The sequence below is a fragment of the Pleurodeles waltl genome, chromosome 10 (genome assembly GCF_031143425.1).
Source record: "Pleurodeles waltl isolate 20211129_DDA chromosome 10, aPleWal1.hap1.20221129, whole genome shotgun sequence".
NCBI lineage: Eukaryota > Metazoa > Chordata > Amphibia > Caudata > Salamandridae > Pleurodeles > Pleurodeles waltl.
This window is the reverse complement of record NC_090449.1, coordinates 57923698-57942541: the sequence shown is the minus strand read 5'-3', so window position 1 is coordinate 57942541 and position 18844 is coordinate 57923698. Positions and strand designations below refer to the sequence as shown.

At 43.5% G+C, this 18844-nt stretch overlaps 1 protein-coding gene across 1 annotated transcript in view; it reads right to left on the bottom strand.

Annotated features, from left to right (window-relative positions):
* The window catches only part of LOC138261039 (ER membrane protein complex subunit 3-like), a 41055-nt gene that overhangs the window by 15871 nt on the left and 6340 nt on the right, over positions 1-18844 (bottom strand). The window contains exons 2-5 of the mRNA XM_069209657.1: positions 14718-14775; positions 12699-12792; positions 9659-9763; positions 8816-8897 (exon numbers count right to left, since the gene is read on the bottom strand). Of these exons, the coding sequence (XP_069065758.1) occupies positions 8816-8897; positions 9659-9763; positions 12699-12792; positions 14718-14775 (339 nt within the window). The remainder of the gene's footprint in view (positions 1-8815; positions 8898-9658; positions 9764-12698; positions 12793-14717; positions 14776-18844) is intronic.

The following is an 18844-nucleotide window of genomic DNA, read 5'->3' as shown; positions in this document are numbered from 1 at the left end:
AAAAAGTGGAGGTGGTGCAGTCATACAAATATCTTGTAGTCCACCTTAAACCCTGATTGAAACGGAAGTGCCACCTGTTTTCGATACAGGCAAAGATCCACTCATTAATAAACAGCTTCAAGCTGCTTAAGCAGAAGCTGGATTGTCCGATTTTGTCTCACCTCCTAAAAGTTATGTCAGCCCAGTTGCTCCCAGCTATTTCCTATGGGACCGAAGTATTGCAGGGCAGGGAGATCCTTTTACTAAATACCAGCCAAGTTAAAAGTATATAAGGCTGTAATTAACATTCCAATAAGTGCTGCCCAGGTCAGACTGGAGATGGGCCTATTAAAAAAATATATATATATAAAAAAAAAAATACACACACCAACAGGTCTTTCAGCGAAAGGGAGCCTTTCTTAAGGCATCTTGGAGGCTACAGACTGCAGTGAATACCTCCATAAATCATTCCCGCTGGCAAGATGTGCAGGTGCAACAAACCAGCCATAGAAAAGGAACTTGGGGAAGCAACCTAACCAAGTCATCCAAAGCTTAGGTATGGAAGAAGCATGGAGCTCCCTATTGCTTATCACAGAAAAGACGTCTTTGGCCAAAAAGATGGCATGCCTGGGTATTTTTTGGGTCTTATTTGACTCTTCCCCACAAGGATATTTAGCGGAGCACTTTCCTATTCAAGTAAAACATCAGTTCTTGCTATATCGAATAGGGTTCTTTGACACCAAAGACACTCGCCCCTCTTCGAAAGATCAGCATCCTGACCAAGGCTGCTGCTTATGTGGCCATAACCGAGAACGTTTGTTGCACGCCCTTTGTGCCTGCCCGTCTCTGGGCCTGAAAAGAAGAAAGCTGCTAAAACAGCAATTTTTAATTCATAATGTCCGCTCCTGCAGACTAGCTGTAATAAGTTAGTTCATGGGAGAGTCAATTCCATTCAGTTGCAGAGGGGTGAAGTTTGAACAGCTGTTTCATAAGAAGCTGGCTATGGCTGACTCGGGGAAGTTGTTGGACATGCAGGTTGCCCCGGTTGGTGATTCGTAAATTACTGTTTACACATTTAAGGAACAATAATCTCCTCAGGAAAGCAGCTTTTTAAAACTTGTTCACGATCCTGCATATGATCGTTTTATTTCCGAGTCTGCAAAAGAAGGTTTGCTAATGACCGTAATTAGTCCTTGACGAAATTTTTGCCCCCCACTGTTTAAGTATTTTTAAGGTCTTAACTGTTCGTCTTTTGCAGATGGTCATTTAAGATTGACGTTTTATTATGTATTATAGTGCAATGGTTGTTATTAATGGAGCAATAAAGATAATCCAGATTAAACTGTATCTGAACTCCGATTCTACCGGATACCTCCCCTTCCCACATTCTTAGTTCCCAATTCGATTTCCTACAAGTTAATACATCCCTCCAAACAAACAGGTAAATAAAACTCTACACGTGCCAGTGAAGAGACAGTTGTCCAAACACAATTAAGCCAGATCAGCTCTCACCCAAATTTCAGTATGTGGACACAACCGCCTAGATGCCTCTTCCACACTTGTTGTGGGCTCAGGTGATTTACGATCTTTGCCTTCCGCCCTCGGTAGAGAAGTACAACATGTGTTTTTGTATCAATTATTTTTAATATGTTTGCGTGCATGCGTGTGACCGCTTAGTATGTTTATCAGGAGTACAAAAATGACTGCATCCTGAACAAGAAAGAAAAGGTGGTAGTAAATGATGGCTGTGTTGCACGAATAGTATGCTTCCTCCAAAACTATGTTTTTGTCCATAAAAATGACTGTTTATAACATGTAAAGGCGACTTTGGAAAATTGGGTGTTCGATGGCATCTGTCGCTGTAGATACGCATGTTCTGCAATAGCTCGCCATCTGGTGTTGGGCCGGAGTGTTACAAGTTGTTTTTCTTCGAAGAAGTCTTTCGAGTCACGGGACCGAGTGACTCCTCCTTTTGTCTCCATTGCGCATGGGCGTGGACTCCATCTTCGATTGTTTTTTTTCCGCCATCGGGTTCGGACGTGTTCCTGTCGCTCCGAGTTTCGGAACGGAAAATTAGCTAATTTCGGAAGATTTTCGTCGGTATTGTTGCGTTCGGGATCGGCGTACTTAGATTCCACACCGCATCGAAGATCGAAGAGCTCCGGTGCCCTTCAGGGTAGTTTTTTCGATCCCCCGTCGGGGCCTGGTCGGCCCGACCGCGTGCTGAAGAACGCCGATGGAACGGACCCCGTTCCGTTTCTGCCCCAAATGCCACAATAAATACCCCTACACAGACCAACACTTGGTCTGCAACCTGTGCCTGTCACCTGAGCACAGCGAAGACACCTGCGAGGCCTGTCGTGCGTTCCGGTCCCGAAAAACACTCCGAGACCGTCGAGCCAGAAGACTTCAGATGGCGTCCGCACCGACAGCCCAACAGGAGTTCGAGGAACAGGAAGAGGAAGGTACCTTCTCGATCCAAGACTCAGACTCCGAAGGATTCGACGATACACAAACCGTGAGTAAGACGTCGAAAACCACACAGACACATTTACAAGGCCCAGGGGACGCCACTGCCATCCGGCCATGGCTCCACCCATAAATTCGGTGACCGACCGTCGGCACCGAAAAAGGCCCAAACAGTGCCGAGGTCGTCCGACTCCGGTCGAGACACCGGCACGCAGCCTTCTCGGGACCGAGAAAGTGCTGGAGACAAGCCTCGACACCGAGATGCCGGTGTGGACACGGCTCGACGCCGAGACAGCGGCACCGAAGCAGATCGACGCCGAGAGGTTTCGGCCCCGAAAAAGAAAAAAGTCACCTCGGAGCCGAAAAAACACGCAGACAGGGTTTCGATGCCGAAACAAACTGCAAGCGACCCAGCTTCAGGCTCTTATACAGAAGAGCACTCGCTAACCTCCCAAATGCAAAAGCATAGGTTTGAGGAAGAGCTACAAGCAACTGATGTGGACCATACGCAAAAGCGTATCTTCATACAGCAGGGGACAGGAAAGATAAGCACCCTTCCCCCTATTAGGAGAAAGAGAAGGTTGGAGTTCCAGACTGAACAGACACCACAACCAAAAGTGGTGAAAAGAGTTACCCCACCACCCTCTCCTCCGCCCGTGATTCACGTCTCACCAGCACAAACTCCATCACTCTCCCCAGCTCACACCACCATGAGCCAGGGTGACCAAGATCAGGACGCATGGGACCTATACGACGCCCCAGTGTCAGATAATAGTCCGGAGGCATACCCTACGAAGCCATCTCCACCAGAGGACAGCACCGCGTATTCTCAAGTGGTGGCTAGAGCAGCACAATTTCACAACGTAAGCCTCCACTCAGAACAGGTCGAGGATGATTTTTTATTCAACACACTCTCCTCCACCCACAGCTCGTACCAAAGCCTGCCTATGCTCCCTGGTATGCTCCGGCACGCAAAAGACATCTTTAAGGAGCCGGTCAAAAGCAGGTCAATCACACCAAGGGTGGAAAAAAAGTATAAGGCGCCTCCTACAGACCCGGTTTTCATCACTACACAGCTGCCACCAGACTCTGTCGTTGTAGGAGCAGCTAGGAAAAGGGCCAACTCTCACACATCTGGAGATGCACCACCCCCAGATTAAGAAAGCCGCAAGTTCGATGCAGCTGGTAAAAGAGTCGCAGCACAAGCTGCAAACCAGTGGCGCATCGCGAACTCCCAGGCACTACTTGCGCGCTATGACAGAGCCCACTGGGACGAGATGCAACATCTCATTGAACATCTGCCCAAGGACTTACAAAATAGGGCAAAACAAGTGGTTGAGGAGGGACAGGCCATTTCCAACAACCAGATCCGCTCCTCCATGGACGCTGCAGATACAGCTGCACGGACAATTAATACATCTGTAACTATCAGAAGGCATGCATGGCTCCGAACGTCTGGATTTAAACCAGAGATTCAACAAGCAGTTCTCAATATGCCTTTTAATGAAAAAGAACTGTTCGGTCCAGAAGTGGACACAGCGATTGAGAAACTCAAAAAAGATACGGACACTGCCAAAGCCATGGGCGCACTCTACTCCCCGCAGAGCAGAGGGAATTACAGCACATTCCGTAAAACGCCCTTTCGAGGGGGGTTTCGGGGTCAGAGCACACAAGCCAGCACCTCACAAGCAACACCGTCCAGTTACCAGGGACAGTATAGAGGAGGTTTTCGGGGACAATATAGAGGAGGGCAATTCCCTAGAAATAGAGGAAGATTTCAAAGCCCCAAAACCCCTACTACTAAACAGTGACTCACATGTCACTCACCCCCTCCACACAACACCAGTGGGGGGAAGAATAGGTCATTATTACAAAGCATGGGAGGAAATCACTACAGACACTTGGGTTCTAGCAATTATCCAGCATGGTTATTGCATAGAATTTCTACAATTCCCTCCAAACATACCACCAAAAGCACAAAATTTAACAACACACCACTCCAATCTCCTGGAGATAGAAGTGCAGGCACTATTGCAAAAGAATGCAATCGAATTAGTGCCAAACACACAAATAAACACAGGAGTTTACTCACTGTACTTTCTGATACCAAAAAAGGACAAAACGCTGAGACCAATCCTAGACCTCAGAGTAGTGAACACTTTCATCAAATCGGACCACTTCCACATGGTCACACTACAAGAAGTATTGCCATTGCTAAAACTACACGACTACATGGCAACTTTAGACCTCAAGGACGCTTATTTCCATATACCAATACACCCATCGCACAGGAAATACCTAAGGTTTGTATTCAAAGGAATACATTACCAATTCAAGGTACTGCCTTTCGGATTAACAACCGCACCAAGAGTCTTTACCAAATGCCTAGCGGTAGTCGCTGCACACATAAGAAGGCAGCAAATACATGTGTTCCCATATTTGGACGACTGGCTAATCAAGGCCCATTCGTTCATAGAGTGCTCAAATCACACAAATCAGATAATACAAACCCTCTTCAAACTCGGGTTCACCGTCAACTTTACAAAATCCAACATTCTGCCGCGCAAGGTACAACAATACCTAGGAGCCATAATAGACACATCAAAGGGAGTAGCCACTCCAAGTCCACAAAGAATTCTAAATTTCAACACCATCATACAACGCATGTATCCAACACAAAAGATACAAGCAAAAATGGTATTACAACTCCTAGGCATGATGTCTTCATGCATAGCCATTGTCCCAAACGCAAGACTGCACATGAGGCCCTTACAACAATGCCTAGCATCACAGTGGTCTCAAGCACAGGGTCACCTTCTAGATCTGGTGTTAATAGACCGCCAAACTTACCTCTCGCTTCTGTGGTGGAACAACATAAATTTAAACAAGGGGCGGCCTTTCCAAGACCCAGTGCCACAATACGTAATAACAACAGATGCTTCCATGACAGGGTGGGGAGCACACCTCGATCAACACAGCATACAAGGACAATGGAACGTACATCAAACAAAACTGCATATCAATCTCCTAGAACTTCTAGCAGTTTTTCAAGCACTAAAAGCTTTCCAACCAATAATAGTTCACAAATACATTCTCGTCAAAACAGACAACATGACAACAATGTATTATCTAAACAAGCAGGGGGGGACGCACTCCACGCAGTTAAGCCTGCTAGCACAAAAGATTTGGCGTTGGGCAATTCACAACCAAATTCGCCTAATAGCACAATTTATACCAGGGATCCAAAATCAACTCGCAGACAATCTCTCTCGAGATCACCAACAGGTCCACGAATGGGAGATTCACCCCCAAATTCTGAACACTTATTTCAAACTCTGGGGAACACCTCAGGATACAATCCCAAGGCAATGCCCTATGGATGAACTGGTCAGGGATATTTGCTTACGCTTTTCCTCCTCTCCCTCTCCTTCCTTACCTGGTAAACAAACTCAGTCAAAGCAAACTCAAACTCATATTAATAGCACCAACTTGGGCAAGGCAACCCTGGTACACAACGCTGCTAGACCTATCAGTGGTACCCTGCATCAAATTGCCCAACAGGCCAGATCTGTTGACACAGCACAACCAAAAGATCAGACACCCAGATCCAGCATCGCTGAATCTAGCAATCTGGCTCCTGAAATCCTAGAATTCGGGCACTTACAACTTACCCAAGAATGTATGGAAGTCATAAAACAAGCTAGAAGGCCATCCACCAGGCACTGCTATGCAAGTAAATGGAAGAGGTTTGTTTGCTACTGCCATATTAATCAAATACAACCATTACACACAACTCCAGAACATGTAGTGGGTTACTTGCTTCACTTACAAAAATCTAACCTGGCTTTCTCTTCCATTAAAATACACCTTGCAGCAATATCTGCATACCTGCAGACTACCTATTCAACTTCCCTATATAAGATACCAGTCATTAAAGCATTCATGGAGGGCCTCAGGAGAATTATACCACCAAGAACACCACCTGTTCCTTCATGGAACCTAAATGTGGTCCTAACTAGACTTATGGGTCCACCTTTTGAACCCATGCACTCCTGCGACATACAGTTCCTAACCTGGAAGGTGGCATTTCTCATCGCCATTACTTCCCTAAGAAGAGTAAGCGAGATTCAGGCGTTTACAATACAGGAACCTTTTATACAACTACACAAAAATAAAGTCGTCCTAAGGACCAATCCTAAATTTTTGCCAAAGGTTATTTCACCGTTCCATCTAAATCAAACAGTGGAACTTCCAGTGTTTTTTCCACAGCCAGATACCGTAGCTGAAAGGGCACTACATACATTAGATGTCAAAAGAGCATTGATGTATTACATTGACAGAACAAAAAACATCAGAAAGACTAAACAACTATTTATTGCATTTCAAAAACCTCATGCAGGAAACCCAATATCAAAACAAGGTATAGCCAGATGGATAGTTAAATGCATCCAAATCTGCTACCTTAAAGCTAAACGACAGCTGCCCATTACACCAAGGGCACACTCAACCAGAAAGAAAGGTGCTACCATGGCCTTTCTAGGAAACATCCCAATGCAAGAAATATGTAAGGCAGCCACATGGTCTACGCCTCACACATTCACCAAGCACTACTGTGTAGACGTGTTATCCGCACAACAAGCCACAGTAGGTCAAGCCGTATTAAAAACATTATTTCACACTACTTCCACTCCTACAGGCTGATCCACCGCTTTTGGGGAAATAACTGCTTACTAGTCTATGCAGAACATGCGTATCTACAGCGACAGATGCCATCGAACTGAAAATGTCACTTACCCAGTGTACATCTGTTCGTGGCATCAGTCGCAGTAGATTCGCATGTGCCCACCCGCCTCCCCGGGAGCCTGTAGCAGTTTGGAAGTTACCTTCAATTATTTATATATGTATCATCTCAACCTTAAATACGTGCATACTTAGTCACTCCATTGCATGGGCACTATTACTACAATTCAACTCCTACCTCACCCTCTGCGGGGAAAAACAATCGAAGATGGAGTCCACGCCCATGCGCAATGGAGACAAAAGGAGGAGTCACTCGGTCCCGTGACTCGAAAGACTTCTTCGAAGAAAAACAACTTGTAACACTCCGGCCCAACACCAGATGGCGAGCTATTGCAGAACATGCGAATCTACTGCGACTGATGCCACGAACAGATGTACACTGGGTAAGTGACATTTTCATTACATTTCTACTAGTGTGTTTTAGAACGCATCTGGCTCACAATTTCTTTCTTACGAATAACCTGAGAAACAGTGCTGCCTTTTTAACAAGCTGTTGCCAAATCCATCTATTCAGATGTTTGTTTACAAAGTGCAAACATATACAAGTTATTCTTTGTTTTAGTTGATACCAAGAGAATGTAATACTACATACACACCAAAGAATTAATGCAATACTCCCAAGAACCTGAACTGCTGAAAAGACAGCTGAGCATATTTCAATAAACAATGTAGGATTTTGTAAGGACTGACTATATATTGTTAAGTGTCTTCTTCACATTCAGGTTTTTATTATTTGCTTTTCCAAATGCTCCGATAACGGCTTGTCCTTTTTCATAAACAAGGTTAGCCTATAACAACGATGTGTAGATCCAGGGACCCCAACATAAAACAGCGCCGCCACATCTCGGGCAAGCTTCACGAAATAGCCCACAGGTGGGATCCATGTCTGTTTCCCAACTCCACAGTTCCACAGGTTGCCTCCATGCTTCTAAAGCCATGGGAAATGTGAAGTGCTAAAATCGTCAGAAGACATCAGGTTAACACAAATTCTTCAAAGACACCATAACGTTTTACCTCACCCCACCAATTTAATGATTAGGAACCTATGAAATACAATAATTTTTTCTTTAACTGAATTGGTTATCCTCCATTTTAATAAGACCCAAGCGACCCGTTTTTTTCTAGTTACTGGGGGTGTTCTGTTATGCTCCAAAAACTGCTAAGAGTATGGCCGTTGTTTTTGCGGTTATATCGTTTGTTGTGTTGGTCTTCATTTAAAATTCTAGTAGCGAGTCTTAATATGAATTTTTCGTGAATGTGTGCTATATAAAATGACTAACTTCATATGTAAAATAAAAATCGCCAATACACCCGGACAGCAGATACATCTACATAGTTCCACCTTTGTGTTAACATACAAGTGCCTCCCTTGCACCAACAGAAACACAAATCCAAAACCAAGAAGGCTAACACTCCCTATTTTCTAAAGCAAAGATAACCCTCTAGACACAATTAGGCCAAATGTGCATATTTCCTAAAGCTGAGACTGCCATAGAAACAGCAGCAGAAGCGCTTCCATCCCAATACAAGTAGGCGAGCATTGCAATACACCTATTGCAGTTCTTACCAGGATGCATCTAGGGAAAGCAGCTCAATCCCCCGCTGGAGCATCGGCTTAAAGCGGAGGGTCAACGGGAAAGGAACCTTTGCTGCAGAGGATAAAAAAAACAATATCTTAGGAGAAGGTTAAGTACACATCACAGTTCTCCACGTGCTCTTCTGAAGAGACCACTGTGTCTTTGTCACTCTGCTTTAGATTTTGCTTGTGACTGAATATACTGTACTAGTGTGCAGTGTTTATGTTAAATCTTTTGCCTGCTGTTACAATTTGCAGGAAAGGTGATAAACCTCTGTTTTTAGAAACTGCTCTGATAATTTTATACTACTGCAAAGTGTCTAGGCAAATAGTTTCTAATTAAGGTGCAGTGTATTTTCATATTCCCCTGGTTACAGGCCACAAGAAAGGTAATGCACATTTTTTTTACATTTGTTTGAACACAGGTTGCACAAAATGATTAATAAATATATTTTTAATTAGATAATTTGTAACAGAGATGTTTTGCTTATGATGCAAAGGCACTTACGGGCACAGATTATATCAAAGTTAGTCACCCTGAAGTTCTTTCAGATACAATTTGTATTTCTGAAAGTGCACTTTGCTCAGTGGGCCACTTGCATTTCCAACGGGCACATGCTGACGTAAAAGGAGTACTTGGAAGCCACGTTTAGTGCGGGTACTGATGTCAGCTTCACCCAACAAGAGGACTGAACATTTCAGAGGCCTCTACTGAGAAAAAGAATTCTTAGCGCTGCACCATACCTGCAGTATAGTTATATCTGGTAGCACCAGGGCTCATATTCTGCCCGGTAGTAGAAGATCGCCATTCCCTCAGAGGACAGCAATACTTACTGGTCACAAACCCAGAGAAGGCCCAGTTGATCCAGCCACCAATCAGGATCATAGGGAGCACGTTGGTAAGATTTCCTTTCATCATTTCGGTCACCATAGTGGGATCTGAAACAGAAATGGGCAGAGGGGGGTGGGGAAATGAGTAAATAAACAGAGAAGGAGAGCAGTAGCTTCTGGATGCATGTGAGCAAAGTGAGAAACTTAAAGCTTCATGACCCAGGTGCTTAGATTGTCTTCCCAACACCACCAGTAATCCAAACCTCCCATAGCCCTACACTGGACTGGCCACTTTGCTGAACAGGAAGATAGGAATGGCAGTCTATCAATAAACCAAGGTTAACACACAAAAAGGAGACCAAATCTTGATATTCTTCAGAGACTTCTACATAGACAGTCTAATGCTTGAATATATCACCCTAACAGCTCCACATCCAAAGCCAACTACCTTATAAACAACTTTCACACCTTTTTGGAAAGCTAAGTGAACTTCCATGCCCCAATTATATACCATGAAAGTGCAATCCAAAGCTTCAGCGCCAAGGTACTCTAAGGACCTTGCTCACAAACAATTCATCCATTGAATGGAAAGAGAATAGAATTAAACAGCAGAACTTCCAATGATGTCAGGATACTTAAGTCCCTCCGCACAACATGTAAACAGCTCTTAACATCAGCCAAAGCAAAGTACTATACCAGCACCATCAACGAAGCCACCAACATAAGCCGATCACTGTTCAAGACAGCCAAGCACTACAATAATCCTCTGCCAGACTCAACCAGACTTTATGGTAAAGAATTTATGGTAAAGAGTAGTGCATTCAACCTCCTCTTTAGTGAAAAAAATTCAGAAGATCCAACAATTTAATCAACAATACCAAGCCTGCTTCGTCACAGATCAGTAAACTCCCTCAAAGCCACTTCTTATGGAGATGGCTTATCCTCAAAGCTCTCTCTGAAGACACTCCCTCACCTCTATTCACAATTGTGAATGCCTCCCTCACTCAAGGCATCTTCCCAGAAGCTCTCTCGAGAAGCTAGATCCTCTCACCCCTTACAATTTTTTTTTTTTTATAATAATAATAATAATAATAATAATAATAATAAACCCACAGTAAGCCCTGAAGACCTCGCAAGCTACCGGACCAATACTCACTTAAGATTCATCAGCAAAATCTCTGGACAAGGATTAGCAAAGCCAACAGGTTTTGCCTTTGGGACTTACTGGCTTTGCCAATCGTTTTTCACAATGTTGTTAAGTATACTCAATACTGTGCTGCATGACTAAAGAATAATAATAAAAAAAAAAGGACAAAGCCTATGACTCAGGCATCTGTGGCACTTTGTAGGCGGATGCACCAGAAAAGGAGACAAGTGGTTTTTTTTTTTTAAACGATCAGTAAATTAGGGAAAAAAATAAATTTAAAAACACAAAAAAGTGGGTATGGGGGTGGCAACATAGGGAAGAAAGCAACATGGGGGTGCACGAGTTAAAGGGAGCAACACAGAGGAGCACAAGTGGAGAGAAGCCTCATGAGGGCGCACATTTAGAGGGAAACAACATGGGAGAGTACAGATGGAGGACGGAGAAGAGCAAACGGCTGAGAGAGAGCAACAAGGAACATGGGGAGAAAAGCAAACGAGAGAGCACAATGTGGAGCAGTGGGAAGAAGCACATAGATGGGAAGCTAGGAGAGAAGCATACAAGGGTGAGAGAAAGCAACACGGTGCGCAGAGGAGGGAAGACAAGCACACTATGAAGACAGATGAAAAACACATACTCTCTCGTGGACAGCTTCAGACAAAAGAAAAAAGTAGTCTCCTAAAAGTGAGAAGTGGAAGGTCACAAGTAAATTGACAATGGTCCTGGGGAGGAAAAGACAGAAGATTAACAAGACAGGCCATCAAATAAGATGCAGACAAATGGGAGGGACAAAAAAAAAAAAGCCAACCATTAGTAAACAAATGGGAGAGATGCTTTGTGGTAAGCCCATATTATGTGTTTCACAACCAGACCTAAAAAAGCAATCTGTGTTCAACTTCAAGATCACATCAATGCTAACCATCTCCTGCACGACTACCAGTCTGGCTTTAGATCATGCTGCTGCATGCAGCCCACTAACCTACGCAATGTAGATGAAGCCTTCTTGGCCACAGATGAAAGAGGACTCCTCCCTCCTGATATTGCTTTACCTCACAACTGTCACTGTCCACCAACCCATGCTTATATGCACCCAGGAGTCTCAAATATGATTCATTGGCAATGTCCTTGATTGGTTCTTCTCCTTTCCAGAAAAAAAACAGTTTGTTCACTAACATCCCTATCGCCTGTGGAGCACAGCAGTGTTCCATACCGTCTCCTGCCATCTTCAACCTATACAAAGAGCCACTAAGTGTTCTACTCACAGATAACAGTATCAAGAATCGCCAATATGCAGATGATACACCGCTCTAATTGAATGTCTCCTCTGCTTCAGGCATCCAGCGCCTCAAATACTACCTGCACATTATACAGACCTAGATGTCCTACACCTACCTGAAGGTCAACTCAAACAAGACAGAATTTCTGTTATCTGCCAGTAACAACAAACAGTGCAAACCTGGCTCAATGGACTGAACATTGACAACTTCAAACCCCAACTTTCACCAAATGCCATGAGCCTGAATATATTTCTGCAACACCAGCATGTGTCAGTACTCTACCTTTTTCTAAAAATACTTCTCTGTGGGGAAACAAAGGTGGCCAGAGGCATGTGGCTTTAATATGGGTTTAAGTATTCTGGTCAGTAGAAAGGAGACTTAGCCAGCACAGAGAGGACACCATCACAAACTGCTCTCTGGAAATGCAACACCCTAGAATGGAACACACTTAATATAGTACTTAACCATCATCTGGTGGAAAGATTTTCTTCTGCCTATTCCAAAACGACAGAAGGTAAACGATGACAAAGCTGTAGAAAACCTTGATTATCAATTAGCTAAATGCCTACAGTCACCTCCGATTGTGCAGCAACTTCCCTCCTCTCCAATCAAGCATACGCACCCGTCATAGGATTCTTGGCAGCAACCTTCCTCTTTGTCTTCTTGAAAAATCCAGTCTCAGCATCATTGAAGTAATGCTTCCTCATCACAAAGGACTGCAGCAAGTGTTTTTGAAAGAAAACAAATAATGTAGGCCACGGAGAAAGGAATAATAAAAATAAAGGACGATATAGGAGAAAGCAAAAGAGACAAAAAAAGGTCAAGAAGTACAAAATAACCACATGGAAAAAAGGCAGGAGTAAGAAGTAGCACGCATGGCCAGGAAGAAAAGCAAAGGATGAGAGCGAGTGAGCGAACGGGATACAGAAAGTAGTAACAACAGGTTATGGGCAAGGACAAAATGAAAAGCCACAAAATGGAGAATAAAAACAACATTTGGGAAAGTAAGACACAGCACACACAAGGGCGGTAGAAAAAAAAAAAAAAAGACATAAGAGTACGGACAGCCAGAGTACAAGACAGAAGGAAATAGGTGGTAAAGAGAAAATGGACACGTGACAGGATGGAACCAAAAGGGAACATGAAAGATGGGATATGCAGGAGAGAATGATAGGTGTGGGGGGAAAATGATAGAGGGGTACAAGAGGGAAAGAGTACATGGATGAAAAGACAACAGGTTAAGGACAGAAAAGAAAGGGAAGATGAAAAGAGAATGAAAAAATAATACATCGTTTAATATTACACAAATTAATGACTGCAACCAATTTTCTGTCAATACATATGTACATGTTATATGTTGGGGGAAGGGGGTTGAAATCAGTAGCATTCCTCCACTCACTCCTCTAGCCACTACACTTTTTACGACTAAGTGTCTTAGATTAATTAGTAATTGGTAAGGGCTATTTAATAAAAACAAATTTAAAAATTAAATAAATAAAGGAAAACGTATCTCCCCTCCAAAACAATGCAATGCCCCATAACGTAGTTGAGGAAATATAGTCAAAGGAGATAATATAATAACCCAATGTGTCACAAAACCACTACAGCTCTGTCACCAAGCAGCCAACATTCGCAGGGGGTTGTATTTTTGTTTTGGCTAGTTAAAATATATATATATATATATATATATATATATATATATATATATATATATATATATACATATATATACACGCACACACACACATATATATACACATATACTGACAAAACCATTGCTCTGCCACTTGTATACTGAAACGCTGTCTTCAAACTAAAGCAACACATTCAGAAGAGTTTTAGCATGGGACAGCAGTGAAAGCTCAATTCACGAAGCCAGGCATGTATGCTTCCATTTAATTTTTTTATCATTGTCTGGCCAAGAACCAGCTTGGGTTAGCACTCTTTATCCATTAGTCTGTTCAACACTCGGTCACATGTTGCTTCTGCCACCGTGGCATACACCTTCATGCCAATGGGTCGTCCTACTTAAGCTACTCACTCTTCACCCATCAACTCAATCAGCAGAACTTCTTTCCCAACCCATTTTGCTATTAACACCATAGCATCTTCCCACAACAAGACGACCAGATAGCTCCAATGCAACCACAGCCTTCATAATACTGAGGAACACCCACCGCATCAGACTCACGCCATTGTTACCTGGGTGTTTCTACAGTACATGCTTACATCACTAGTAGTCACCTGTTTAAATATTGCCCCATGACAAAATGCAGCCACCCTACACATAATATATACGTTGGACGGCTACAAAATATGAATAATTATGATGTCATTAAAGGGGGTTTGGAATCTGTTAATTGGTAATGAAACCATGAAATGTTTCACTCTATCAGTCGAGCATCAGTGCTCCACAACCTTCCACTTAATGTGCGGGTGAGTACCTTCCACTGCAGGCCACAAGCTATCTATGTTGCTTGCAAGAGGCTGTCTGCTGCAGCACTAGCAATCTATGCACAAAATGAGTTTGAGGAGTCTGACGGCACCAAATTAACAAGAGTGTACTTTTAAGGTAAAGATATGAGCAGTTAATGATAACAGGAAGATTACGCGTAGGGGTGCACTCTGCCTGCACCTTTACCTGCTTAGGGATGTACCGTCCATTCTCTCGCAGCACCCGGCTTCGGATTAAGATTTGACTGAAAGATGAAAAAAAGGAAGAAAAAAAGAGAAGAGTTAAGCATTAGACAGAACACACAAGCTCCGGCTGTGAAGCTTGTGGGTGTTACCACAAGCTATGCCATCATAAACACAAAATGTTGCTCGCTGGGCGACCTCCAACGTCCAGGCAAACCTGCCATCAACCTCAACAGAATATAGCTACCAGACCATTTTCAATCTCAAAATTCATGGACCTATCAAAGGTCATTTTGTCAATCACCACTGGATGTCAATCTCAGTAACACAATCAATAAACATAATATCTGCAGTCTTCTGGAACAAGGACCATAAATATCGCCCATAGAGAAGTCAAGTGCATTCAAAAGGAGAGCTTTAGGATTAGAAAACTCAAAGCTGCCCGGGCCGCCCAGGACTACAGAAGGTTTTGATGGCTGTAGCACATGCAATATATGTAATCCTCGAGGAAGAGGATTGTCAGAGCCAGTTCTGACATGACAAAGGACACTTCTCTCCCAAAAACACCTGCCCAAACGTTACACACACTCCCCACATTCCAAAGAATCGTTTTTTCAAAGCAGCTGCCTCGGTCCCATCTGCCTATACCTTCTGCTATCATGCTATGAAAATACTGCTGCAGCATGCATTGCAAACCAAGTGTAAATCCAAAAGATAATTAACACATTTATGAAACGAAAACAAGGTGAGAACAACACGAGATCGGGGCGGGGCTATGGGACTTGCCCAGCTGTCAGAAATCTGGAATACCAATAATACTTTGCAATTACAACACAGTTCTTGGTGAAAATACATTTCGTTCACTCTCTCAGAAAAAAAAACACCATCTGCAAGCAAAGGGAATTTAGTTAAGTACATAAAATAATAAACCCTTCCCACTGTTCTCTCACTAAAAGCATTGGCAATGCCAATAGGTCTGGCTTTCAAATAAATAAAGCTCTTCAGTCAATAGTGAGTTTAAGCACTCAATAAGTCACTGTCACATATCCTGGCAATCACGCATTCACTCAACCACTAACAGGCATTCTTGCATCCTCCAAGTGACAACAAAACACCCACATACAAATTTAACAAGCAAAGTCAGGAGAAATTGGAAGGAAATTATTATGAAAAAGTGCTGCCACAAATGTGGGTGCAATATAATTAACATTACGCACGTGCAAACAGAGACCTGGTGTTTGGGACTCCGAGTCCCAAGAAGCTGCGAGGAGGGGCAGGAGCCTCATACCCAGAGCGATATTAAGCGCAATCACTTTTTCGCACGGGCTGCTCACGGGCACTCCAGCTTCCCCTTTGGAGATTAGCAGTCCCCGCCCCAAAAAAGAAAAAGGCACCAAAGAAAGTTGGGAGTAGATTTAAACCGCCTACGTCAGTAATTTTGAATCCTACAGGCTCGACGGATAGAATTGATCCCATACAGCCCCCGGGTTGGGATGCAAATAGCTTACTGATGAAGTTTAAGGAGATGGTCGAGGCGAGTCTGGCCCCGGTCCTGGAGAAACTGCAGGTGCTCGAGAAAGCAGTTTCCCGGATATGTGGGCAGGAGAGGCCTCGTCCAGTGATAGCTGAGGGTGGTCCGGACTCTAGACATCAAATACAACCACCTGAGAGGGCGTCTCCTTGTGAGGGTCACCACAGGAAACTGGACAGAGCCATACGAGAAGCTGCAAAACTTGTTAATTCAGGGTCTCATGGTTTTACTGTGGAGGCTGCCTCGCCATCAGCAGCAACGTAGCAAGTCCAGGACTGTGAATGTCAGGAATTCCGTTTCCCGAAAACAATCTTCTCCTTCACATACATATCTGGCCAGCTGGCTAGCATCCATTCATGCACTGCAACTAAGCACGTAAGCAGGTTAGGCTAGCTGGATTTAAATCACCACCAGGCAGGTTAGAACATGCTCTGGGTGTTGTTTCAATAGTTATCAAAGTACAGGACATAAAAGCATTCCGGGCATCACACCTATAGAGGAGCAGGAGAACAAGCAAAGGGGGAGGACAGTGTCCATGTACGATGTGCGAAGTGACACGATGAAAATATATTTAAAGTCACCTTCCCGCAAGAAGAATGAAAGGAATCTCGATGCCTGCTGTAGGGACAAGAGTTCCATTTTAATGCAACTTTCCTCGGGTTTAGGTATCCTGGCATATCATCTATTTAATGGTGAAACCCTCTTCACCTTGAGAGGGTGTAATTTTATTGTTCACTTAGCAAAAGTACTAGACTGTTTTGAGCCGTGGGTACAACCAAAAGTGCGCACTCCACCTTCATTGGAAGCTGGGCACCGCCTCCTCACAACGCTAGATGGAGACTGTGGCCCAGACATTTGTAATCGGTACCTCTGGGAGGTTCCCCCCCCCCCGAACAAACTGGTAAAAAAGCTGTGCAGTCTACAAAAATGTCGACGCTTCACTCACCCCTTACTTCAGAAGTGTGAGCCTTTTGACTATTACAAGTAGTATACTTGGTGACAGGGTGCTGTCTGAAAGGTGCCTTGCAAGGACAACACGTCACTGAAGATTGTGGTTAGCTAAGCTAAGGCTAGTCTAAATTTCGTGTCCTTGGAGCAGCTGGTGGAGCCAGTGCTTCAGAGACACCACAGCAGTTTAACCTCTAATTGATGGAGGAGCTGTAATCCACATTGAGCTCACAGATTGTGTTCTTCGAGAATACACATCTGACACCAGTATGACGGTTTGGCACAACAGTACCGCTATTTGCCTAATAACATCTCAAATCCATGTGGGCTGTCTGGCCAATTACATCCCAATATGCTATGTGTTCCTCTGAACTCCGATTCCTGCACCAAAGGAAGAGCAATGTCTGCAAAGATACACTTCGCTCTTATTGGTAAGGGGCATACTATTTTAATGTGGCACAACTTCCAATTAGGCCTTTTTTCATGCCAGTGCCTCTTGTTTTGTAATAAGTATGGTTTGGTCCCAGGATATACTGTGTCACTGTTCAACCAGAAACTGTGACAAAGCCTGGAATAACAGAGAAGTCCACTTGCTATCCTCTTGTTGTAAAGCAATTTGACGAATTATACAGAGAAGGAAGAGCGGTTTGATCTCGAGGACAAGTTCAGATTTCACTTATTTCACTTATTGAAACCTGAAGGGAAGTAGTGTATTGGAGATAGCTATAAGGATTGTTGGAAAGGACCACACCTTTAAAGCAAATTCTCATCTACTTGAGTCAATTGACGACATGCCAAAGATAGCAAAGGACTGCATCAAATTATGATCCCAAGCTGCTCCATTTATAGTTGCCATATAAAACGGAGAGCATCTGGGCCCAGGACATATTAGGATCACAAGATGTGGCCTGGACAGGGTTGCAGAACGCTGTCTATCTTAGTCTTCGTGGGAGCCTCAATAACCCATTTCGGAGTGCAGAAAACGTTCAGGTTTTCCTCTTTTCACCCTACACCACTGAGACATGTTGTGGTTGACAGAACTGGCTGAAATAAACCGAAAACCATTAACTCAAGATTCCCAAGTTACTACTCACGGAAGATCTGAAAAACATCTACTGGTGTGTTCCCCAAACACCACAATATCATCACAATTGCAAACCATTTCCAGAAACAGACCCCCAAACTTTTTGTCACATACTGCTAACAAACATGTGCTTCTATTTCACACTTTGAGAGTGCTGAAGAATTAAAAACTAAAAAGCCTGAACATATTTCCAATGGAACTTTCTTCTTCAATACAAACTTTGTAGTAATCTACAAACCACTCACAACCTTTTTTTCATTGTAGAGCATAACATCCACTCCAATGGACAGAAAATATACTCTAAAACTTCAAGTCTGTATTTTTTAGCGCTATACATCATCCAGCTGCTGAAAACCTAGCAGATTACTTTTCATGACACCAAAGGCTCGTACCTCTGCCAAATACCAAGAAACAGAATGCAGCAAAGAGCATACAGACTTTGTAATCATAGGTGTTTGCCCCAAAGCACTCAATATAACTGAAATCTCTGCAGCAATTAATTAAGAGTGCCTGTTCCTCATCCATACAAAGAGAAAAAGTGTACTTCCCCGAGATTAACTGTCTGGTG